Raw genomic sequence first — 26,547 nt, 5'->3', positions numbered from 1 at the left:
TGGGTGGACAATAAAGTTTGCCCTTGGTTAGGTACCTAGTCTGAGTTATTGAAATGAGTTATGTGAAATTATTGTTAACAAGGAGTAATCAAATGACGCCCTAATTTTTCGCCTAAATTTTGATTTTTCTACATTCAAATTCAAATTCGTTTATTCAATCAAACTTAAATACATTAGGTGTTGTACATTTGTATAATGATAGGTACCTATATATCAATCAACGGTTCGAGACAGGCATCTTTGCTAGGTTACCGAGAAGGTAACCTTTATTAAAGATAACAGTTCCTTCCCCATATAATTTATATAATAATATAAAACAACATCTCAAGGTGGTCATCACAACAGATATAAGCTTCTTGATCTAGACGCTTGCTCAGGGCCCCGGGGCCCAGGGGCTGTGTGCCTAGGGGTCTACAACTCTACAATCTATGCCGATATATTATAATCAAAGATTATAATACTCTCAAAATTATATTACTCTATGAATCTATGGCTGTGGTCTATGGCAAATGCGGTTCTTGGAGTGACACTCGGCTTATTATTATTTTAAAAAACAAATTATTTTTATTAAATCCATTTTATTGTATGGACTTCTGAATTCAATTTTAAAAACTTGTATCAATCAATCATTTCAAAAAGAATGCTTATAAAAACGGATGAAAATTTTTGAAAGCACCTAATTAGTGACAAGTTCGCGTTCGTTTTGTTCGGTGACTTTGAGATTGTGATGTGCTTGATTAAATAACGTGTAAAAGATGGCTAGCCCGTCTCCTCAAAGCAGTCCAATGCCACCGCCTCAAGCTCCGAGTCCCATGGGGCCACCTACTCAAAGCCCAGCACCTCCACAATCACCGCACAGTCAATTCAATCAGCAACATGTAAATGGACCGCCGCCGTCTCATTCAGCTGGATCTGGACAAGCTCCAATGCCGAATCATATGCAGTCGCCGGGCCCACCACATACAATCGCTTCGAATGTGAATGGTCCGCCAGGAGTGTCTCAACATCCTAATATGCCGCCGGGTAGCCATCAGATACCTTCACATATGGTGGGAGCACATATGTCGGGCCCTCCAGGTCATCCTATTGGAGCTGGTGGAACACATCCTGGCCCTAATGGACATTCAAATATGCCTGGGCCACCACAACATCCAAATATGCCTGGTCAAGGACCACCTCATGGATATGTTCCTCATCAACTAAGTCACATGCCACCCAACCAAGTGAGTTACTAGTTTAAGAAATAAAAATAGTAATACCTAGTATTTTTTGTAATTTATATAGAATTAAAGAGTCTAGCCATTTTAGTGTTAGGAAACTGCAGTCTACACTACATAAAATACTGCTAATATTAATATTTAATATTTATACATATTAAACCTTGACCTGATAAGTGTTACATTTAAAATTGTACTAAAATATTTTATTCTGGCTTTATTTATGCTAACATATTTATAAACAAAGTAAAAACTATTGGTATTTCTTAATTATATATAATTTTACCCAATCACCCATGTTATGATAACTTAGTAGGAATTAACTTATCTGAAAAATATTTGTTTCATGTGCCATAATAAATTAGATTCCATTAAAATATATAATATGTTATCTATTTGTGTATTCATAGTTGTGGAAGCAGAAGACAATATCTTTTTAAACCATTGAGCCCCGAGCGGCCCGATTGGACCACGACACAATAGATTTTCTATTGTGTCTGTGATTCCGGGGGCTGAGTTATTAAAATACATTTATTTTTTAAATAATCTATCTATCAATAGTGGTGTTCTTAATAGAAGTTTTATTGTGTGCAATATGGAATACTTAATATATTCAAAAGGCTTTGAAATTGAAGAAAGTAATCATATATTTAATGGCATATAGAGGTATTTTTTATACTTTCAACAAAAATTGTATCAAAGATTGTAAAATCTTTTAACCAAGACATTTCATATAACTTATAAATAATATATTGTATGCTATAATTGAATATTTCAGTATTGTGAAAGATTACTTAAATTTTTCAGGCTCCTATGGGCATGGGAGGTGGACCCCCGCCACAAGGAAGTGGACCACAGGGACCTCCAGGACCAGCTGGAATGCCTTTGCAACTTGGGGGTCCTCCATCTCATGGTGCGCATCCACAAGGCATCCCACCAATGCCTGCTCATCATAATATGATACCAGGTGGTTATGGGCACGCAGCTGCATCTCCCGGAGGGTCCTCTACACCACCGAGTGGCGCCTCTAGCGGTGCACCACCATCTGTGACTCCGCAACAACCACCGACCGCGCAAACACCGCCCCATTGTTCTGCTCCACCACCAACTTCTTCGACAAATGGGGCTCCATCATCGTCTCCTATGCAAGGCTCATTACCAGCGTCGGGTCCAGATAACCTGAATGCTTTACAACGTGCAATTGATTCAATGGAAGAGAAAGGAATGCAAGAAGATCCTCGATATTCTCAATTGTTAGCTATACGGGCAAGAAACAACCCTAATTTTTCGAACGCTCAATTGAATCAATTGAAGTAAGTTGAAAAAAAATATTTTTAAGATAATAATAATAAAAAAATGATTTATTTTATCCGTAAATCTTGTTTATAGGGCTCAGATCGCTGCGTACCGTAACTTAGCACGCAATCAACCTATAACGCAGCAGATGGCTATGATGGCATCCGGCAAGCGCACAGGCGATTCTCCCCCGGAATGCCCAACACCTCCGGCGCAACCTCCGTCACCCTACGGAGGAAATGCGGGAGGTTCACAGAGCTCCGGGCCCGGGCAAGGAGCAGGCGCGGGGCCGGGAGGCAAGGCTGCCGCAGGCGAGCCTTCACGAGGTGGGGGCGGAGCACCCCCCACCCCGCTTCCGATGACTGGTCAAATGGCACCGCCGACGCAACCCACGCCACCGCTTGTTAATCCAGTAATCTTAATTAAAAATTAATTTTTAATAATCTTACCAATTTTTATTTTTTTTCGACTATAATACAAAACTGCTATACGTAACTTTTAACGTAACAAAATATCTTCCCAGCCGGTAGTGGGTGGGCCGCCACCAGTGCGCGGCGCGGCGCCGGTCCGGCCGGGCCCGCCGGGTGCACCGGTAGCCCCGGGAGCGCTGCTAGCTCCGGGAGCGCCAGGAGTTCCGGGAGTGCCAGGAACTCCGGGAGCGCCGACAGTGCCAGGAGCTCCGGCAGCGTCGGTCGCCCCGGGTGCTCCAGGAGCGCCCGCGCCCGGCGGCAAGCAGAATCGCGTCACCAGCATACCAAAGCCGGTGGGGATAGACCCGCTGCAAGTGCTTAATGAACGAGAGAATAGGTATGCGCTATTAGATCATCTGTGGTCCCAATATACTTATTTGTACTGTTGTACAGCATCAACTAGAAGACTGAATAACGATGGTGCCTGTTTTCGAATTAATCATTTTTTTATTTTATTTCATAACATCTATGTAAATTTTAATATAAAAACTTTTTGTACTAGAATCGCAGCACGCATTGCTCATCGCATAGAAGTGCTATCAAACTTGCCGGCGAATATTCCGGACGATCTACGTCTCCAAGCTCAAATTGAACTGAGAGCTCTTCGTGTACTTAATTTCCAAAAACAATTACGCGCTGAGGTATGTTTTCATAAGATTTTAACTAACGTCGAAAAAAATGCTTATTATTTATGGAGAAAAATTTTCGTATTTTTTTCATAGTCTGTTGAATTTCGATAAGTATTCTATGTTCTATTATTATAATAAATATATAGTTGTGGTCATATAATTAAGAACGATTTGAAGTACTAGAAATTTTTATTTAAATAATGTCATACACAGAGATGTGCACCTTCTGAGAAGCAACTAGTTATGTCATAAAATAGCCACATTAATAGAGCAACTAAGTTTAAGAATAAATAATAAAATCGCCAACAATTTTTTTCAAAAATAATTTATTTTACCAAAGCAACACATTCAAATAATAGTGAAGCTGGACAAATAATTAAGAACGATTAATTTATCTGCTCGGGCACAGAATACATAATAGTAGCTAAACGCTACAGAACGGACACTCTCCGCCTCCCGCCAAAATTAAACACTTACCTCACCCCGCACGATCAGACATGTTATGGTACCCATTTCCCCGCAAGGACGATACCAACGACGTCTTTAGACGAAACGCAACGAAGATTGACAACATTAATCAAATTGACTTAAAGCAATTTTATTATTTTGGATTTGTGATTATCGTTTTTCGTAGAAAATGGTTAGATATTGTGCTGTTTACGGATGTATTTCATCAGAAAAACGCGAATTTTTTTTTACGCTAGTCACAAATGTGCCAACCATAAAGAGTTTACACACACATTTGCAGTCTCTACAGTGTGACTGTCAAAACTATAATTTTGTATGGAGTGTCCGGGGTGTGGCTCGGGAATTATTTTGTATGACACTTTCATTTAAAAAATTACAATAATACGTTGCGCGAAAAACTTATAAAGCAAGTTTATACATTTTAAACTAAAATTAATTTTTAATAGCATGTCCACGGCTTTTAATTACTGCTTCACACCGGCGAGGCATTGACTCTATTCATTTTTGACATATTGATAGAGTTTGAGTTCCATTCTTGTAAGAAAACGTCGTACAGCTCACTTAAATTTCGACACTGTGTATTTGAAACCTTTTTCTTTACTTCGAACCACAGATTCTCTATTGGGTTTAGGTCAGGGCTGTTAGCTGGCCAGTCCAAAACAGAAAATGACGGCGCTGTTAGAATTTCCTTTACAGTGTGTGCAGTGTGCTTTGGATCATTGTCATGCTGGAATGTCTAAATAACCGGTAGAACTTCTTCAGCATAAGATAACATTGTTTCTTCCAGTATAATTTTGTATTAGAATTGATCCATGTTACCTTCTATCAACTTTACAGGTCCAACACCATGTCCAGAAAAGCACCCCCAAATTTTCACATTTCCACCACCTTGCTTTAATGTAACTTTCGTGTACTTAGTGTCGAATTCTGTATTCGGAGGACGTCGAACATAACGTTTTCCATCGGAACATACTCTGTTTATTTTCGTTTCGTCAGATAAAAGTACATTTTTCCAGTGTCGCACAGTCCAGTTTTCATATTTTCTTGCAAATCTAAGCCGGGCTTGCCTGTGACAAAGTTTCAACATTCTTGCTATCCGACCATGCAATTTTTCTTCTACCAAACTTTTCTTGCTATCCGACCATGCAATTTTTCTTCTACCAAACGTCTTCGAATAGTGCGTGCTGAGATTGCTGAAGGGTTATTTTCCCCGAAATATTCTTTTCTCAGCTCATTGGACCCTTTAAAAGGATTTGTTTCGCCATACGGGCGATGTTTCGGTCATCTCGAGGAGCTGTTTTTCTCTGTCTTGGTATACGTGGGACATCCGAAGTTGTTTTATACGTATCAAAATGCCTTATGGCGTGGAAAACCATAGTTTTTGAACATTGCAGATGGTCAGCTATCTTTTTATAAGACCAATTTTTCCCACGAAGTTTTATTTTAACTTCCCTAGTAGATTTATCACAACTTTTATTTTTTAATAAGAAGTAATTACTTTTAATCTTTTGCAACACATAATGGCGCCAAAATTATACAAACAGTAACCTACAACCACAAATCGAGTAGAGTTTTCTCTATTCCAATTTGAATAGAAGTATAAACTATTTAGCGTTCTTAATTACGTGACCAGCCAGTAAATAGGAATACAATGTTTAGAAGTAGTGTAAAAAGTTTTTCTATTAATTTTTAGGCTAATCACGTGTATTAATAAATACAGTGATTTGTTGCAAAAGTATTTCGATATCGAGAAAAATAAAAATAATTACATGAAATTAGTTATGCATCTTAGTCTGAAAAAATCTTCCCTTTGTATCAGCGTTCTTAATTATATGACCACCACTGTATATACCTGAATTAATATTGATTATTTCAAGATTTTGGGCCAAGTACGTCGCGACACTACGTTAGAGACGGCTGTCAACATAAAAGCGTACAAACGCACGAAACGCCAGGGCTTACGTGAAGCTCGAGCTACGGAGAAATTAGAGAAACAACAGAAACTGGAAGCCGAGAGAAAACGTCGCCAGAAACACCAGGAATTCTTGCAAACTGTACTACAACATGGTTAGTCTGAATTGAGGATACGACTGAGTTTTAGCTAACATTTTTCTTAATTTTAAACAGCGGCATATTTTTTTATCCGTCTTAAATTTTAAAAATTTTTTTTAATTCAATGTCATTTATTAAAAATGTTGCTGGAAGAACAATTTCTTTTATAAATATTATTGTTTGCGAAATTATCGATTGTGACACGCAACACAATCGATGCAAGAGGCAACTTTTACATATTGAAAAGCACTAAACAGATTCACAGATTACGTTTATAATTTTTTTATTTCTTTGTAACTTTAGCGAAAGACTTCAAGGAGTACCATCGCAACAACGTGGCGAAGTTGTCGCGCATCAACAAGGGCATCATGAACTACCACGCGAACGCAGAGCGCGAACAGAAGAAGGAGCAAGAGCGTATTGAGAAGGAGCGTATGCGACGGTATGCGTTTTATTTACATTTATATTAATAGAATTCGTACGTTTATATGTTATTAAAATAATATAATATTATACATTTAAGTTGCGCTGGCATGGTGAAAGACGCGGTTTCAAATCCCGCCCCCGAGTTCGAATTTAGAAGAAATATTCTTTAAAAACTTCTCATTCAACTTTACTTCTTTTAGAAGTTCCAATAAATAATAATAATTATTTGTATTAAAGATCATATACATAGTTTTCCCAATATACTCATATCTTTGTTCTCTACCCAGTCTCATGGCAGAAGACGAAGAGGGCTACAGGAAGCTCATCGATCAGAAGAAGGACAAGCGCTTGGCGTTCCTGCTATCACAGACCGACGAGTACATCGCCAGTCTCACGGAGATGGTCAAGATGCACAAGCAGGAACAGAGGAAGAAGCAGCAAGAGGAAGAGCGTAGGAAACGGGTGGGTGTTTTTACGTAAATAGCTTTCTTTTAGCTCACATCTTCTTAACTGCTCTTTAGCCAGCGGATCCGCTACATTTTGCAACTTATCTTAGCTAAATTTCATGCACATCCAATCAAGTGAAAGCACCTAAGTTACAAAAATTCCGTGAATTAATACCATATAGTAACAAATTATCGTCGTCCCACTAATATTTAATACATATTGTGAATGCCAATCTATATTGCGAAATTGTAATGGTTTTTCAAACTAAGTGCTGATTTACACAGGGTCAGTAACTGACTACAAATTCGAGGCAAATCAGTGCTGACCCGAAAAAAACCTTGTGTAAACAGATTTGAAGTCAGTACAGAGGCTTGAAGTCTATGTAAACAGTTAAAGTCAGTCGCGGCGCCTGTGTAAATGTGTCTACTGACCCTTTTTTTTTTTTTTTTTTTTTTTTTTTTTTTTTTTTATAGTGGGGAAATCTTCCAAAGATACCCACGGCCCCCGGGGAAGGAGCCGTGGGTTATGTCGGATTCTTACCGACTAAAACCCCACTGTGTTCCGTCGAGCCGCTTTAATGAGGGGGCCGCGGGTATTTGTTAGAATTCTTCCGCAACCCCCTCGGCGGCAGCCCATCTCCAGGCCAGGCGCAAGCCAAGAACAGGAAAGGTGATTTGCCTGCTCTTCCCTCCCGTTGGCGGCATGAGCGGGACACGTCTCAAGTCGCCTCACCGCACCGGACGATGGATTACATTCCCCGTTCCACCGCCCGGCGCCCTTCGTCAAGGAGGCACGTTGCGACCGTGTAAAGCGGCCGCAACACGGCGACGACGCCCAATAAGACGTCTGCGCCGGATCGGGTCCGCGTGAGGATCCCTCTCGCGCACCCGCTCTGCCTCCTCTTTCTGCGAGATCACACTCTCCGAGAATGCGATCACCGCACGCCAGGATCTGTCGCCATCCACCATTGCGCGAACAACGGAGGGTAGAGAGAGATCCGGCCCGATTATCGCGACTAAGCGAGCACGGGGCTCGGCCCACGCGGGGCACACGGCAAGGGTGTGATCAGCCGTGTCCTCCGGGCAGGCACACCAGTGGCAGACCATGCTGGGTTCCCTCCTCGCGACTTTACACAGGTACCGCCCGAAGCAGCCGTGCCCGGACAGTATCTGCGCAAGGCGGAAGGTTATGGCCCCGTGCCGCCTGTCGCACCACTCTTGGAGGACTGGACGTATGGCCGCAACCGTCCTCTCACCCGCGCTGGGCTCCTCGAGCCGGCGTTCCCACTCCCGGAACCGCCGCTCGACAGCCTCGGCCCTCCACTCCTCTACTTCCTCGTAGGAAGGATTCACCCCATGTGACCTAGACGCCGAGACGCGGCGATACACGTCCGCTAGCATCTCGGCGTCCAGATCCCATGGCGGCGTTCCGGCCATTACGCAGGCAGCCTCGAAAGACACCGTGCGGTATGCCCTAACTACCCTGAGCGCCATGACCCGCTGCGGCCTCCGCAAGAGGGGTCTGGTACGGGCGCTCAGGGTGTCTGCCCAGATGGGGGCCCCGTAGAGGGCCATGGAGCGGATTACGCCAGTGTATAGCCGGCGACACCCACCCCCAGCACCTCTAAGGTTTGGCAGCAAACTTCCCAGTGCTCCGGCCGCCCCTACAAGACGGGGGGCGAGGCGACGGAAGTGCTCCGTAAACCTCCATCGGCTATCCAACACGATGCCTAGGTATCTCATGGTGGTGGTGACCCTGATCGCTACCCCATCCACCCGGATCTCTGAGCCTGCGCTATGCAGCCTCCGGCGACCGGGAAAGAAGATGGCTTCGGATTTCTCCAGCGCCACCCGTAGTCCCAACCGCCGGATGCGGCACACCACCTGCTCAACTCCCGTGGTAGCTAATAAAGCTGCCTCCTCATATGTAGCCCCACGCGCAGTCACCAGAGTATCGTCGGCGTAACAAGTTACGCCAACACCTGGGAGGTTAGTGGCGCGCAGGACCCAGTCGTACCCGATGTTCCACAGAAGAGGCCCGAGGACCGACCCCTGTGGGACACCGCACGACATTTCCCTCTCACTCCATCCATCGCGGGTTGGATAGGCAACAGTCCTATCTGATAGGTATGACCGCAGCAGTCGCACCATGTAGCCCGGCACGCGATGATAGTGGAGAGCTTGCAGGATACTGCCCCACGGTAGGGTATTAAACGCGTTGGCGATGTCCAAAGACACCGCCAGGAGGACTTCTCCACTAGCGGCCGCATCTTCTGCGGTGGCTCTCACGCGAGATATCGCGTCGAGTGTTGACCGACCACGGCGAAAGCCGAACTGGTTCCCGCTGAGGTCTGGTCCCACTCCCTCCAAATGGTTGACGAGGCGAGCTGCGAAAACGCGCTCAAAAAGCTTGCTCACCTCGTCAAGCAATACAATAGGCCTGTACGCTGAGGGCGAATCGCGCGGGCGCCCCTCCTTTCTTAACAGGACCAAATTCCCTGTCTTCCACCTACGGGGAAATTGGCCCCGCTCAAGGCAAGCCGAAAACAACCGCTCCACACGGGGCCCGAGGGCTTCCAACGCTAGCACCCACGCTCGACCAGGTACCCCGTCAGGTCCAGGAGCAGTGTTTTTCCCTTTAAGCCGCGTAACTGCCGCCTCCAACTCCTCATGGGTAACGGCAGGGATTTCTTCTGCAAGCTCCTCCTGTGACGCAGGTGTCGCCGCCATCGGCGGAGGAGAGTATCTTCCTCGGTCCGGGAACAGAGACACCACAACCTGTTCTAGCAGACGGGGCTCGAGAGACTGAGACAGGGGCGGAGCCCACGGGCGGAGCTTCTGCCTCACCCGTTTATACGGCCGACCCCACGGCACCCGGTTCAGACCCTCGAGCATCTCTTCCCATGCTCTATCCTTGGCGCTGCTGATTGCCTCTTGCAGAGAGGTAACGCACTCCCTGTAGGAGGCATACAGTTGCGCTTCCTCCACTTCATCCCGTCCACTCCGGCGCCGGTGCCTGGTGTACGCCCGCCTCGCAGCCACGCAGGATGCGCGCAGCTGGGCAATTTCGGCGGACCACCAATACATCGGTCTTCTGCGCGGATTCGAGCGAACTCTACTCATGGCCGCATCACACACCTGCGCCATGGCATCAGCCATCCACGCTGCATCGTCCTCTACTGTTGTTGCGATCCGCGGTGCAGGGATCCATGCCTGAACTATGGCAGCCTCAATTAGGAGTTCCTTATCGAGACTACGAATCGACCAACGCGGACGTCCACCATTTAGGGAAGGCTCACCGCGAAACGCGGATGGCGCAGAGACGCTGAAGCGGATGTATCTGTGGTCCGACAGCGTTTCCACATCAGTAACAACCCTCCAGTCAGTAATTCGCCTTGCAAGGGGGGGGCTAGCGAAGGTGATGTCGACGATGGAGCCCCCTCTTTGCCGCACGCAGGTAAGCTCACTCCCGCGATTTACGACCGAGAGATCAGCCGCGACCGCCCACTCCTGCAGCACCGCACCCCGCGCATTTCTCACCGATGATCCCCATGCCATTGATTTGGCATTGAAATCTCCGGCCAGAAGCACGGGCTGCGAAGGAGCTAGGTCAATCAGTTCCCCCAGATCTGCCAAGAACCGCTCGAATTCATCCAGGCCACGGTTGGGAGAGAAGTAGACCCCGATCACTGTGTTACCCTTGATCGAGGCCGAGACACAACCCCGCCGCCGGACTACCCTTTCCATTACTGTGCCGCCCTGCGTTACGAGCGTCACCAGTCCATCCAAGTCAGCCGCCCAGTTGTCCCGGGACGGTACGAAATAGGGCTCAGCCACCACCGCCACATCTATCTGCCACTCCGCCAGACTCTGGAGCAAAAGATCCTGGGCTCCGGCGCAGTGGTTGATATTGCCTTGGAGGAAATGGAGTAGAGCCATTACTGCGTTTCCATTTCGCTAACCATCACATTCGCCTCGACGGGCGCGGGACAAGGACACGGCGCGGTACCTGGACCATCGCGTCCCCGATTTCCTCTTTTCCGCTTGGGAGCCTTGCAAGCTGTGCCCCCGAGCCGATGGCCTGCCGGTAGCTTGGCCTCGGAGCATAGAACGCAGCGAGCGGCGGAGGCAGAACATTCCCCGGCCTTGTGGCCTGTTTCTCCACATCGGAAACAGACGTTGCTCCTATCTACGAGCGAATTGCACTCGGCTCTTACGTGCCCCACCTCTAGGCAGCGGAAGCAACGCTGTGGCTTCACCTTGCCAAGCGTGACACTTGCAGAGATCCACCCTACTTGGATACGGCCTACCTGTGCCACCTTCTTTGCCGCGGCTATCGGGCAGCTCACCCAGGCTGAAGTCGAGCCGCGAGAGCCCACGCGCAGTCCACTACACTTAACGTGTTCTGTAGGGCATTCTCCTGCCCGAGAAATCGCAGCCACGACATCTTCAACAGCCGCCGAGTCGTCCAAGCCGATGATGTGCACTTCAGCGCATTTCACCGGCCTGGAAACCTTGACGGTGCCTTCGTCCCAAATCTCCCGCAGCTTTGCAGCGAGAGCATCTGCCTCCTTCGAGCTTGCGGCACCAGGGACTTCTAAGATCCTTGCCCCAGTCGCGGCACGCTTGAACCGCAGCGCACCTACACCGATTTCCGCCAAATCAATCTTTTGGCGTGATCCAGCCATTATAGAGGCATAGTGACGCCTTGCTCCACTGCGCCTGGCTGCAGAGCAATAACGACAGCCGAGGACGAAGGATTGCGCAACCTCTGCGCCCTCGAGCGCACTCGCGCCGGCCCCTTTTTCTTTTTCGCCTTGCCCTTCTTTCCGACGACCGTCCATTCCTGCTCCAGCCGTGGCTGGAACTGGGGAGCAGAAGAAGTGGTGGGCACAGCCTTGTCAGCTGGCTTGGTCTTTTCCGGCTGCCGTGCAGCCTTCCCCTTGCCCTTCCCCTTGGCTTTTGCAGCTGGACCCGGTTTTGCAGGCTGCGCAGCAGGCTGTTCCGGTTTTCTCGCCTTTGCTGGAGCAGCACCTTTCGCTGGTGCCCCATTAGGGGGCTTTGGCGGCGGAAGAGGAGGAAAGTCCTCGGTTGGGGCTTGCCCAACCGCCATTCCCTCAACCCTGCCATCCCCCGCCAATGGGGGCCTTACACACCTTTTTGGAGGCAACTCCAACGCTTCTAACCGGGCGTCCACCATTCCCCCGACCTGCCGCAAAATCTCCGCGGTCAGATCAGAGTCCACTCGCGTTTGCATGGGCTGTGCGGTGCCTATGATAGCCCTAAGCTCTCCCATCTCTTTTCGGAGGCCCGCGATTTCCGCCTGTAACTGGGTGTTCGCAGCTTGCAGCTGCCGCGTCTCCTCTGATGCAGTACGCTGTGCAAGAAGCACCGCCGCTTCTTGAATGGTGTCCGAGGCTTCCTTGAGGGAACGTTTGAATGCCACCCTTAGGTTTGTCGATTTTGCACGCACCTGCTCGATGGCATCCAGGCTCTCCTCTATACGGCGTTGGAGGGCCGCGGCAGAATCGTCGGCAAGACGTCCGTCCCCAGTTTCTCCAGCGCGGGAGGTACCGGCTCGAGAGGCTCGGGTGACCTGCGTTTCCTCGCTAGCCTCGAGCTCCGATTCCCTCCGTACGCGCGACAAGGCCTTCCTAGCGGCTGTCATGTCCGCTAAGGTCTTTCTTGCAGAGGCTGTACCTGCACAGAACCCCGCTGCTGCAGCCCCTCGCCCTTTGCCCCTTTTCGAGGCTTTCTTGGCCTGCCGCGTTCGGCCTTCTTCCGTGGAGGAGCCTGAGCAGCTCGCTCCAGAGGACCGCTTTCGCTTGGCCCACAGTCTATCCTCCTCATATGACTGGACCGTCATGAGACTATCTACGGACGTTGCCGTGGACAACCCACTGGGTCCAGTCTTCCTCCTTCTGGTTTCAACACGCCCCGTTTGGGTGCGCGCCTCCACCCCACGTTCCGTTTCGCTAAGCTTATCGGTCTCCGTTAGTCGTTTGCCAGTGGTCAGTTTCTCAGTAGCATTAGGGCCTGATGCATCACCCATATGGCGGCCAGTGCCCCCTCCAGAATACGATGGGGCTGACGGTACTGTCCCGTCGGGACAGTCCCGTGAGGGATTCTCCACACTCGAAGCGAGGTGGTACCCTCCTGGAGTAGTTTTAGTTTTATTGACCTCCATTTTTTTTTTTGCTTTTTTTTTGTTAACCAGGGGGCGCTCCCCTGAGACATCTCTATCTGCCGGATTCCCACCGACCATTCATCCTCTCGCCGAGTGTCACTGACTTAGGATTGGGGTAATTTTTATAGGGGTTGTCTTCCCCGCAGTCCCGAAGAACTCCCGGCCCTGTCTGCCATCCTGCGAGCAAAAGCTCCGCTGGCCCCTTTGAGCCACAGACACGCGCCAAAGCGCCATGCATCTCCTATTTACTCTTCTAATAAGAGAGGTACAGAGAGCAACCAGCTCGGTCCATATTCGCTTCACTCAAGGTGCTGGCTTGCACCCCAAGCTACTGAGCCCCTCCGCCGCGACAAGGCTTGGACCACGGGGGGGTGTCTACTGACCCTGTGTAAATCAGCACTAATACTTATTTATCATAAATATTGCTTATATAGTTATATCCTTAATTAATATAAACGAGAAAAAAAAAAAAAAAAAAAAAAAAAAAAAAAAAAATGATTTTATTTATTCGTTTTTAACAGAAATCAAGAAAAAAGAAGGTACTGGAGGGCGGTGAAATCGACGCAATGGACGATAGTTCACAAACGTCCGACTCGCGAGTCAGCGTCATGGATCCCAAGACTGGCGAGGTTTGTGAATTTCTCTTAACTGACAAGCAAATTTTATATATAAATCTATTAAACTCAATCTAAAAGTAAAATATAAATAAAAGTAAATGTTAACTGAAGTACACACGTATTTTAAATTCGATTGAGTTTTTTTTTAATCTGTTAGAATGTACTCCCTAGTGGGAATAACAATGATACATCATAAAATACTACATAATAAATAACTGCTCATAAACAGATATCATTAAAACATTCATTCAAATTAACACCTTATTTCGTGGTAGTAATGTTCAAAGTCTATTGCATACCCTCATTAAAAGGTACTGCGTCACATGTTAGAAAAGGCCTAAAAACGGCAGCGGAGTCAGTTAAAAAAAACAATTAGTAATCAATTAAAAATGATAATATCTTTATTTCATAATATTCTAAATACAACAAAAAATAAAGAATATTAAATAAAATCTATCTATCTATCAGTAGGCAGATTCCAAACAATCGTCTTTTCTTTTCAAAATTTTATAAATTGCATTTAAAGGTATGAAATAAAAATAATCAACTATTCTTCTTCAATATTACATTGAATCGTATTGTTTTAGGTTTTAAAAGGAGAAGAAGCGCCATTGCTGTCGCAGCTGAAGGACTGGATGGAGTCGCACCCCGGCTGGGAGGTGCTCTCTGACTCGGACGACTCGGGCGACGACAGCCAGGACGACGGTGGTAAATATATGGATTTTATATAAAAATTGTTTCTTTTTATTTATAAAATGTTTGGTAAAATCTTAATTTTCTTATGAAATGTTGGGACTTTTTGTGCAAATAAGTAATGGCTCCAACACAGTAGGATCAACAATTTTATGGCGATTTTCTTTGAGATAGTGTTGAGTAGATAGAAAAAAAAATATTTTTAAAGCAATATACACAAGGAATAAAATATAAATTACAAACACATCAAATTATAATCTAATATTATACATATTTATTATTTTCGTTCAGAACATAGAAGAAGGCGAGACAAGCACAAAGACGAAAGGAGCGACAAAGAGAAGAGCGAGGAGGAGAAAGCGCGGGAAATGATCAAGAAGGCCAAAGTCGAAGATGACGAGTACAAGACGGAAGAACAGACGTACTATAGGTAATATTAGGCTCAAAGTAAAATTTTTTATTTTAAGGTTGCCTTTGATATGTTATAATCAATGTCTAGTTGTCTCCGTTTTACGTATTCGTCCGGCTCAAAGAGTCGCTGTTTTTAGGCGTAATTCGATACATTTTTTACGAGCATAAGGTTCTTTATGTAGCTTTTCCCGATAATTGTTCTACTTATGGTTGCAAACTATTATAATTTACCGTTTTCATAAACAGTGAACACTCAATTTATTCCCTTCCCTTTTTTTCTTTCAGCATTGCTCACACAGTTCATGAATCAGTTACAGAGCAAGCAAGCATCTTGGTGAATGGAAAACTAAAAGAGTATCAAATTAAGGTTTGTTACATTTTATTATTTAAAAGAAAGTGGTTATAAGTTCATTATTTTTATTTAACTTATAATTATATTGTTGTAGGGTTTGGAATGGTTGGTGTCTTTGTTCAATAATAACTTGAATGGCATTCTGGCTGACGAGATGGGTCTCGGGAAAACAATCCAAACAATTGCTTTGGTCACTTATCTCATGGAGAAGAAGAAAGTCAATGGACCTTTCCTTATAATCGTACCTTTAAGGTAAGCAGATTTATTTCATAAAAAAAATATAAAATTTTATTTATAAAACATACACTAGGTACATTGAATAAAACAAAATAGCTATTCACTGTCTGTGAATCTGTATCTTTTAAACTACGCAACAGATTTTGATTTTGGATTTTTTTTAAAAGACAGAGTGATTGAAGAGGAAGGATTATATAATTTTATTAGTTCAAACAGAAGGCGAGCGAAGCTACGGCCAGAAAGCTATTCAATCAATAAAAATGAATGTTGTGTTAAATTATTTTTGCATAGTTTTTCCATGTTTATAAAAAGTTAATCTTCTAATGCATAAGATTTTATGAGAATTAAATTTGAATGAAATTATTATGTAATTTTTACTCGATCTTACAACAAACGCTGAACTCAATATTATTTTATTTTTAGTACACTATCAAACTGGGTGTTAGAGTTCGAGAAATGGGCGCCGACTGTACAAGTGGTGTCGTACAAGGGCTCGCCGCAGTCCCGCCGGCTCGTGCAGACGCAGATGCGCTCCACTAAGTTCAACGTGCTGCTCACTACCTACGAATACGTTATCAAGGATAAGGGCGTCCTTGCTAAGGTATAATTATTTATTAATATATATTTGTTTAGGTGTTAATAGATAGTACTTTGTGATATCATGCTTTGCATAAAGATCTTATTATACAATAAATAAATAAATTTTATTTTTTATAAAAGTGAAGAGCATCGCGGTCCCGCCGCTTATACTTTTTACGACATTTTGTCCCCATTAAAAGTCAAATGTTTTTTCAAAATTCGTATACCTATTGTGGCAAAGTGTATTTGTTTTTTTATGAAACTGAATTGTATTAAAAAAAACTAAACCTAAACTTCCACCGCTCACCTGCAGCTACAATGGAAGTACATGATAATCGACGAGGGCCACCGAATGAAGAACCACCACTGCAAGCTGACTCAAGTGCTGAACACGCACTATGTAGCCCCACACCGTTTGTTGCTCACGGGCACACCGCTACAGAACAAGTTGCCTGAACTGTGGGCGCTGCTCAACTTCCTGCTGCCTTCGATATTCAAGAGCTGTTCGACTTTTGAGCAGTGGTTCAACGCGCCATTTGCTACTACCGGAGAGAAGGTTGGTTGTGATAGTAGTAGATAAAATGTTATGTGTAAAAAAAATACACAGAAAAAATTTCAGAACATCATTTCGGATTTTTATAGTTGGTACGTAAACTCCAGATATTTTTATTGATATTTTGTTGCTGATTGCGTATCTAGTTGTTATATAGGAATGTTTGAAGACATTATCACTATATTTATATTAGTGTAATAATCAAAAGTTATTGAAAAGTGCGAATGCAAAAGCTATATAAACAACATCCACCAGGTGGAGCTGAACGAAGAAGAAACAATCCTTATCATCCGTCGTTTGCACAAAGTCCTGCGACCTTTCTTGTTGAGACGATTGAAGAAAGAGGTGGAGAGCCAGCTGCCTGATAAAGTGGAGTACATCATCAAGTGCGATATGAGCGGCCTGCAACGCGTGCTTTATAAGTGAGTTTCTTACATAATTACATTTTTTGTGTAGATTATCTTGACTTTGACCTGTGATCCTACATTATTATATTTTTTGTCCGCTTTCCTTTAGATTCTTTTTCTGCATAACATTTTTGGAAAAATAGCAATAAAAAAAAACGACGTGTGGCACTCGGGGACTGCCGCGGTAAAGCTATTGCATGCCATGCCTTCAAGCCACACCGACCGTCGGAGTGGAGAGCGTGAGGTTTTTTCGTTACGGAATTTCTCGATTCGGTCCCCGCGCTCAAGGCCCGCGATAGAAGCTATGCAATAGCTTAATAATGTTTTATTATGTTTAGAACAAAATTTTTTACCATTCCTATCAACTTAAAACAAAACCTAATCTTTCTTCCTACTTCTAGACACATGCAGTCCAAGGGCGTTTTACTTACTGATGGATCAGAAAAGGGTAACAAAGGCAAGGGCGGGGCCAAGGCACTTATGAATACCATTGTGCAACTGCGCAAACTGTGCAACCACCCGTTCATGTTCCCGCACATTGAGGAGAAGTTCTGTGACCACAAGGGCACCGGTGGAGGGGTTGTGTCTGGGTAAGTGTATACTGCATAGTGTACAATATTTGATAAATGTGTTATTTACTTCAAAGATTAGTTAGAAGTTTATTTATTGTATTAACTTTTTTATAAAGGACTAGCTGCTCCGCGCGGTTTCACCCCCGTGGCTCCACTCCTGTTGCCCGTAGCGTGATGAAATATAGCCTATAACCTTCCTCAATAAATGGGCTATCTAACACCGAAAGAATTTTTCAAATCGGACCAGTAGTTCCCGAGATTAGTGCGTTCAAACAAACAAACTCTTCAGCTTTATAATATTAGTATAGATTTATATTGTATTTAGTGCTCATAAACTATAAGAATCTTTTCGATCTTAAATAGTCTCATTTTTTAGTATTTGGTACGTAATTTCTGGTGTTATTCCGATATTATTTACCAATTTCGTTTTTTTACTTCATTAGGCCGGATCTATACCGAGTGTCTGGCAAGTTCGAGCTCTTGGACCGCATTTTACCAAAACTGAAGCAAACGGGGCACAGGGTGCTCGTGTTCTGTCAGATGACGCAGTGCATGACCATCATAGAGGACTACCTGTCGTGGAGGGCGTTCCAGTATTTGAGGTAATACATACCCACAATATTATTCATTCCGACTAATCGATAACTGAATGGAATAGTATAAGGTTCCCCAACATCTAAATTTATTGCAATTACAATATAATGTTATGGCAGATTTGCTACTTGAATTAAAATAATGCAGACTATTGTATTCTTGTATTGTTTCTGGAAATATGCTTTCTAAATATTCTAGTTCTACTAATAAGGCTTAAGACCGAATAAAAATGCATAGGGAAATTGAATAAGTTAAAGAGACTTCTGTTAAAATATTTTTTTATTATAGATTGGACGGTATGACAAAAGCGGAGGACCGTGGTGAGCTGCTGAAGAAATTCAACGACGCTAATTCAGAATATTTCATCTTCTTGCTGTCAACGCGAGCGGGAGGTCTCGGTCTCAATTTGCAGAGCGCGGACACTGTTATTATATTCGACTCTGATTGGAATCCACATCAGGTAGGCAATTTAATAATTATTTGTTTCGCTAAAACTCTTACTGACTCCTTAACATATCTTTCTGGATAAAATTTAACTGAACTGTGTTTCATCTTTTCATTTGCATTGTTATCTGCTTCTATTATTATACGTAATTAGTTTACTTTAACCAAGCAAATGCTACTATACCCGACAAGCAGATTAATTTTACCTTTATTTCATTAACTGAATGCATTTCAATTCTTATTTTAGGATCTGCAAGCCCAAGATCGTGCTCATCGTATCGGTCAACGTAACGAAGTGAGAGTATTGCGTTTGATGACGGTTAACTCTGTGGAAGAAAGAATCTTAGCAGCAGCTAGGTAAAGAATTGTATCAACTTTATTTTTAAAAAGTTTTTATTCGCCATCTCTAATTTATTCAATACCGAGTTATTAATTTACGTTAAAATTTTAAACTCGTTACCTTCTATAAAATGTACGAAATACAACAATTATTGATAATTAATTATTTTGATTTCCAGATACAAGTTAAACATGGACGAGAAAGTTATCCAAGCTGGTATGTTCGACCAGAAGTCCACTGGCTCTGAGCGACAACAATTCTTGCAAAGTATTCTACATCAAGATGGCGATGATGAAGAGGTTTGTTGCATTGAAAATTATAGCGAGACTATACTCGTATCATTGAATGTTTTATAAAGTAAATAATGATATTTATTCCTGCTTGCTTCCTTTAAATATCTTAACTTTCAAAATGAACAATCATTTCATATAATAAGAATATACTTTACAATACAATAAGATTTATTTAAAACCCAAAAAAAATACAGATAACAAAAATAACCTTGATTATATAATTACGAAATAACTAGCATGTTAAATCCAAATAATTGTTCCTGACGAGTGAAAAACAAATGTTCCATATCCCATATCCAGACATCACATACACACATACATCACATCTTCAATAAACACTTTACCAATTACAATATTCTACTCTTTTATAAAGGAAGAGAACGAAGTACCTGACGACGATCTCATCAACGAGATGATAGCTCGTTCTGAAGAAGAGCTAGAGATCTTCAAGCAAATAGACCTCGAGCGCAAGAAGACGGAGACGCAGTCACGGCTCATTGAGGAGTCCGAACTGCCTGATTGGCTGGTCAAGGTGGACGATGAAGTTGTGAGCAATAAGGTGTGTATAGAATATAGATGCAGATTGTCTATATGAAGTAAACATATATTATTATGGATACAATTTTTTTTTAATTAGAACTAGCTGTTCACGAGATTAGCGCGTACAATTAAACTTAAATTTTATAATTCTTCTTTATTTATTAATCATTTAATAAACAAGTAAGAATTGCAATCACGCAACCGAGCATTTATTCTTTGTATCTGTTGATCTTGAATTTTTACCATCATGAAACATTTTAGTCCTACGGAAATTTTCTTTGACGACGCAGACAAAGCCCCCGCCGCTTATATTAACAGTCAGTTGATATAAGAAATACAATAGACTATTTTTTATGAACACATTAATTCCAACAGGGGCAAGGCTGGAACTACCAGGACGAGGACGAGATGCTCGGCCGTGGCACTAGACAACGCAAAGAAGTGGACTACACAGACTCGCTCACAGAGAAGGAGTGGCTCAAGGCGATTGATGATGAATTTGACGATGAGGAAGATGACGATGACGACGATGAAGTGCTGGATAAGAAGCGAAAGAAGGGACGTAAGAGACGGTACGTGCGTTTTTTCTATACTACTCTACTTTGGCTGTAGGGGGGACTCGCTCACATAGAGGGAGTGGCTCGAGGTGGCCATGTTAGAGTGTTAGAAGATAAGCACATAGCAGATAGATACAGGCTGAGATTGTAGGCACAGATGGTAGACTAAAGAAATTATACCAAGTGTTCTGTCACAATTATAACGTTTTTTCTGTGTAATATTTTAAACATTTATGCAATTAAATTTTTTACAGACGCCAAGAGGATTCGGATGAAGAAGAGGTACCAAGCTCGTCCAAGAAAAAGAGTAAAACGGAAATTAATCAGCTAAAGAAGCGCTTGAAAAACTTAATGAAGAAAGTTATTGATCATACTGATGAGTAAGTTGAAAAATTATTATTTGTGTGAATAGTAATGAAACTTTAAGGGTACATGTTTAAGAACCTAGGATTTTTTTCTAAAGCAATTAATGTCAAATAACATATACTTGTTACGTACTTTTTATACTGTATATTAAAAACACGTTTCAAATGTGATAAATATTTATTTGTATTCACAGTAACGGTCGGGTGCTATCAGAGCCGTTCATGAAGCTCCCATCGCGCAGAGAACTGCCAGATTACTATGAGGTCATCAAGAAACCACTCGACATCAAGAAGATTATGAATAGGATAGAGGATGGCAAGGTAATTTACTAAAATATTAATTATAATCCGACTCGAAGGACCAATTTTAAGAAATAGTAAATAAACAAAATAAAGGTCGGTAAGTACAGAAATAATTTATCGCATGGTGTCCTGCACAATTAATTTTACTGAATAATTGTAAACACATTAAATTATTGTAGCCGTATTGATGCCCAATCAGTTTCCATCAGAATGCTCAATTGTTTAAAGTCGACAGCATCTCATTTGTAGGACGTGCACTGCTGGACATATTCAAAAAGTCTTAATTTGCGATAAAAGAAACGTAACTACAATATTCCATTCAATACCCTTTATTACATTATTTTATTTCAGTACAACGATATAACCGACTTAGAACGCGATTTCTTCACGCTATGCGGGAACGCTCAAACTTACAACGAGGAGGCGTCGCTGATATACGAGGACTCGGTGCGTTTGCGCAACGTGTTCATTGAGTTACGGCGACGGTACGATAGCGGACACAATTCAGATGACTCGGATGATAATGATAAAGGTAGGATTTTTTTTTCTTAAACCCGTACCGGTAGTCTGTACAAATTAGTCGGTAATTACCGACAGCTAATTTATAGACCCGTCTTCAGCAATGAAAATGATGTCGCTTAATACCTCTCCCCAATTTGATGGAAGCATACAATGGATACATATTTGTTTATAATTTTTATTCTTCACAAAACTTTCCGTTATGTGTCAAAATATTTATATAATAATAGCCTTGTAGTAATGCATTTTTATCTAAATTAATAATATCATTATTTCAATTCCGTAGATATATGAACAATAAATAAAATATAGATTTCATGGATTTGGAAAATCATTTCTTTGTGCTGCGGCGGAACGATATTTGGCCGCCGTATTTGGGATTAATTAAATAGCATTTTATGTTATTATTTATTTTCAAATTATCACCAGTCACGCGCGAACAAACTATAAAATATAAATCAAACAAATAATAAGAATATCATAAAATTCGAAAACAATTCCATTATTTTTCTTTAATATGTGTGTTATTTAATCGTACATAATATAATAAGAGGTTTCTTTTTTCATGTAGATGAAGATGACTCAGACGGCGAATCAAACCGCTCCGTGAAGATGAAAATCAAACTGGGGAAGGGAAAAAGCAAAGCGACGCCCAGAAAACGCAAACCGCGTAAATACATCTCTGATGATGAGGATTATGAAGAAGATTAAAATCTCGTATACATTGGTTACTTATGTGTTTAGAATAGCTGCTTAGTAGCTCTTTCATGGACTATACCTAGATTTTAAGAATTAACCCAATGTTTTATATTATCTCGATATTCTTGAATTTCCATATAAGGATAATTTTAATATAAATGACTGTCTCATGTGACAATATTTTTGTTTTGATTATTGAATTGGAATTAATCTGGTCCACTCTGATTAGTAACCAACTGTACATTATTCATTTTGTAATCATTCATTCATATTATTGATCATACTTTTATTTATTCGCTTTATATCATTTTACCTGCCACCATTTTATAATAAGACTTTGTAGACTTAGTAGTTAATGTGAAACATTTTAATGAAATGGTATCAAATAGAATGATTTGTTTGACTACATAATATCTACCCTATATGTTTGCTTCATCCCATAAATAAATGGATGAATAGTAGATTTTCTAGGATATAGAAGACTTATAATACTTTGAGTATTTCTGCATAAGACATTATGAATTTAATTTACTTATTTAAATGATTAATTAATCCATAATGATGTGAAATGTATTAATAAAATGAAACGCATTATCATACAAAATGTTGTTTTATTTACACAGAAGTTTTCAAAGACATCCTTGACTCTTTCCACTTGAAATCTGCCCATTTGTACTTAATATTATGAACTGTGAGCATATGTTTATTGAGGCTGGGACTGTAAGTGAACCTTTGGACACATATGGGGCAAGTGAAGGGCTTTTCTCTTGTGTGTACGCGTTGGTGTCGCTGAACATCACCACTTGAAAAAAATGTGACATGGCACTGATCACATTTGTAAGACTTGTCACCGGCATGCCTAGGAGAAATAATAAATTAATTACTATGAAATCATTAACATATAATAATATTTAAATATTGGTTTGAAATAAAAATCATCAAAATCGAACATTTACCTTTTTAAATGTACAATTAAATTTTTCTTTGTATGTGTCTTATAGCCACAAAGATGACATTCAACTTTCTTGACCGAGTTATGTTTCTTTCTATGATTAAGCAGCTCTGATGAAGTTACAAATGTATCACCACAATCCTCACAATTGAAGTTTCTTATATTATAATGTCTGTGCATATGGCTCTGTAAGCTTTCATGTGATTTAAGTTTCTTTTTGCATATGCTACAAGTAAACTGTGCATTTTCATGCACACGGGAATGCTTTTTCAAAGTGAAAGCGTGTTTGAATTGTTTTCCACATACAGTGCAAGTATAGTATGTAGTATTGTCATGTGTTTTTCGATGTGCAGAGAGGCTTGAGGATTGTGTGAATGTTTTCCCACACTCACAATGATAAGGCCTATCTCCATTATGTCTACGCACATGATTTACCAAGGTTTGACTGTGAGGCGTGCTATAGGAACATCTTGTACAGTGGTACCTCCTATCTGTGCCAAACCCTGTAACTTTGCCTGGATGTTTTCGCTTCTTATGCATTTGTTCATGGTGTTTTAATAATGAACTTTCAGTTTTAAGCACCTTGTTACATATTGTGCATTGGTATTTATTATTCTTATTTGTAACATCCACATCTTTAGTGTCTGAAATGAAAAAAATCAAACATTTTTATATCTGTAATGTTGGTTACTTGAAAACATTTGTAACCTGCCGATTCTCAGCTATATTCATAGTTAGTTGAGATCAATCAAAAGATGCACCAGCACACACATGTCTAGCACACAGGCTATTTTTGCAAAAACAAATTATTTATTTTATATTCTACTAGCGGTCCGCCCCAGCTTCGCCCGTGGTACATGTTTACGTTTTCTCTACATAAGAACCATCCTCGTACTTCAAGGAATATAATAAAAAAAGAATTATCGAAATCGGTTCAGCCATTCTCGAGTTATGCGCTTACCAACACATTTTGCGATTCATTTTTATATATAAGATACTAGCTTACCGCCCGCGGCTTCGCCCGCTTTGTCTAAAACCTAATAAATTATATACTAAAACCTTCCTCTTGAATCACTCTATCTATTAAAAAAAACCGCATCAAAATCCGTTGTGTAGTTTTAAGATTTAAGCGTACAAAGGGACAGAGAAAGTGACTTTGTTTTTTTTGTATGTAGTGATAACACATTTAACAATACTGTGTTCTTAATTCTTATTGGCAGTAAGTAGCAGTGTCATATTCTTAGTAAGACATCCATAGAATGTAAAATATTCAAACTATGTACATTTTTGACTTTTGAAAATAATGTCTTTACATGAAAAAATATGAAATTAATAAAACTGTATGAATTAGAAATGACCATCTCACATGCATGAATAAAACAATTATCTTATTATCTATTATTTCATCATCATCTATTGATTTTGAGATTTAGTTAAAGATCTAAGAAAGGAATAAATACCATGATCGACTTGGTTAGAATCTATGAACAACGTATCGTTTTGTGAATCATCTTCTCTAATTTCTTGACTCTCACACTTGGGAGTAATTGCCTCAAATTGTTTAGACAACACGGCAAATCTCTCCTCGAATGTAATACATTTTTGACGAAAACTGTAAGCCGCGTTTAACTCTTTTATGCAATCAAAACATATTATTGATGGTAAATACTTGTCTTCAGTTAAAATCATTTGAAAACAAATGTATATTGTGTTAAGTATTTCTTTAGATTCTTTCGTATCAACAAATAAATTGATAACTGGTTCTTTTTCTTCAACCAACTTCAAGCAAATTCGACACAGACTTTGTGACACTGTATTGATATTCATTATTGTTCTTTACATAGAATCAAGTTAATAAAAAATACTTTTCTAAGAGATTTGTTGAAACCAAAAACATAAATAAACAAATAGGTACATATTTATTTACAGACAATATCATCAAAAGTCAAAATATGCCAAAGCTGTTGACAAATGACGTAAAGAGTAAAGTATAGACACTATAGAGCAAGTAATATAGACACTAGACAGCTCGACACGCCTCGAGGTTGAGGGTTTACGCCTAAGGCCGCGTATCCACCTGCAAAAAAACTTCCGCGAGAAATGTCCGACAGTCTGTCTAACAGCAACTTGCAAATCTAATTCCGCCTTTCCATCTGCAAGTAGACCTGCAAGTTGCTGTCGGACAGACTGTCTGACTGTTTTCTTGCAGGTGGATAGGCGGCCTTAGTTTACGCCCTCGTGTTTAATATATCCTGAAGTATTTTTATGTCTTACAGAATCATTTTGCAATCGGCAAAAAATTTTTCGGCACCATCTTCAGTGCTTAACTTCTTTACCATTACGTAGTAATTTATAGTAATTACAACATCTATAAATGACCATATCTACCATATTTTACAAACCTTTCGCCGGCGTTTTAAAAGGAAAATATATTACTAGCTCTGTGAGGAAAACTAGCAAAAGTTGCAAACTAGACCTTTGGGATTTCCATGATTAACTCTCTTCTTGTGGGGATATTGTCTTCACAATATCCCCACAAGAAGATTGCACTAGAAGAGTGCCCCGTGGTTTTACCCGCTTTGCTACGGTCCTATTGGTCTTACCGTGATGATATTCTATAGCAAGTCTATAGCCTATATTAAGTTGACCCGACCAATTAGTAATGCAGTAGCAGCAGTACTTTTTGATTTTAGCCCGGACATACATACAGAAAAAAATCCCTAAAACTATAGGTATTTTTGGCTTCGATTCAATTGTAGATTACCTACGCCCAAAGTATTCTTTTTTATAAGAATACTAGGTTTCCACCCACGCTTTCAAAGAAAAACTTGCACTACCGTTCCCGTGGGATTTCTGGAATAAAACCTATCCTATGTGTAAATCCAAGTTACCCTCTATATGTGTGCAAATTTCATTGAAATCGGTTCATTAGTATTTGCTTGAAAGAGTAACAAACATACACATCCTCACAAACTTTCGCATTTATAGGTAAACCAGAATCTGATGGCAATTAGGGAAATCAAAATTTGGAGTGTGCAACCCTAGGGAAAATGGACTGAACGATCTTGATACTGCTTATTTTTTATTTTCTCCTCAATATCATTAGTCACATTACATAAGTGGACAATACTGTACTTAATAATGAGATATCCACTTAATATTATGTAGGTACATACTTACATGTATATTATAGGTACAATTATACATATTACTTTTATACAGGTAATACATATTACTATATTTGTATATTCATTACTAGTATGCCATGTGAAAATATCGATATAATGATAATGTAGATCAAAACTGCTTATAATTTTTTATAAAATAAA

The 26,547-nt window shown here is 41.3% G+C and overlaps 2 protein-coding genes across 2 annotated transcripts; one reads left to right on the top strand and one right to left on the bottom strand.

Annotated features, from left to right (window-relative positions):
• Window positions 1-501: 501 nt before the first annotated feature.
• LOC123700577 (ATP-dependent helicase brm-like) lies at window positions 502-22,870 on the top strand. Its single transcript, XM_045647837.1, has 27 exons — window positions 502-1,223; window positions 2,025-2,530; window positions 2,607-2,925; window positions 3,037-3,320; window positions 3,486-3,624; window positions 5,958-6,147; window positions 6,436-6,574; window positions 6,846-7,020; window positions 13,713-13,820; window positions 14,396-14,516; window positions 14,793-14,931; window positions 15,198-15,279; window positions 15,359-15,516; window positions 15,925-16,102; window positions 16,394-16,636; window positions 16,889-17,055; window positions 17,442-17,630; window positions 18,056-18,214; window positions 18,495-18,666; window positions 18,898-19,007; window positions 19,169-19,289; window positions 19,657-19,842; window positions 20,199-20,395; window positions 20,635-20,760; window positions 20,940-21,066; window positions 21,400-21,580; window positions 22,139-22,870. The coding sequence occupies exons 1-27, from the start codon at window positions 756-758 to the stop codon at window positions 22,276-22,278; spliced, it is 5,124 nt and encodes a 1,707-aa protein (XP_045503793.1). The 5' UTR covers window positions 502-755; the 3' UTR covers window positions 22,279-22,870.
• Window positions 22,861-25,160, bottom strand: LOC123700587 (zinc finger protein 271-like). The gene is made up of 3 exons (XM_045647850.1): window positions 24,679-25,160; window positions 23,223-23,862; window positions 22,861-23,125 (listed from the first exon to the last, which is right to left on the bottom strand). The coding sequence occupies exons 1-3, from the start codon at window positions 25,043-25,045 to the stop codon at window positions 22,882-22,884; spliced, it is 1,251 nt and encodes a 416-aa protein (XP_045503806.1). The 5' UTR covers window positions 25,046-25,160; the 3' UTR covers window positions 22,861-22,881.
• Window positions 25,161-26,547: the final 1,387 nt, after the last annotated feature.

This window comes from Colias croceus, chromosome 2, assembly GCF_905220415.1.
Source record: "Colias croceus chromosome 2, ilColCroc2.1".
Classification (NCBI taxonomy): domain Eukaryota; kingdom Metazoa; phylum Arthropoda; class Insecta; order Lepidoptera; family Pieridae; genus Colias; species Colias croceus.
This window is presented reverse-complemented; position numbering and strand designations above follow the sequence as displayed.

Coding starts and splice junctions, on each gene's coding strand:
- LOC123700587 (XM_045647850.1), bottom strand. CDS start 25,045: ATGAATATCAATACAGTGTCACAAAGTCTGTGTCGAATTTGCTTGAAG. Junction 23,863..24,678: donor TTCTAACCAAGTCGATCATG/GTATTTATTCCT, acceptor TTTTCATTTCAG/ACACTAAAGATGTGGATGTT. Junction 23,126..23,222: donor TTAATTGTACATTTAAAAAG/GTAAATGTTCGA, acceptor TATTTCTCCTAG/GCATGCCGGTGACAAGTCTT.
- LOC123700577 (XM_045647837.1), top strand. CDS start 756: ATGGCTAGCCCGTCTCCTCAAAGCAGTCCAATGCCACCGCCTCAAGCT. Junction 3,321..3,485: donor CTTAATGAACGAGAGAATAG/GTATGCGCTATT, acceptor TTTTTGTACTAG/AATCGCAGCACGCATTGCTC. Junction 14,932..15,197: donor GAAGAACAGACGTACTATAG/GTAATATTAGGC, acceptor TTTTTCTTTCAG/CATTGCTCACACAGTTCATG.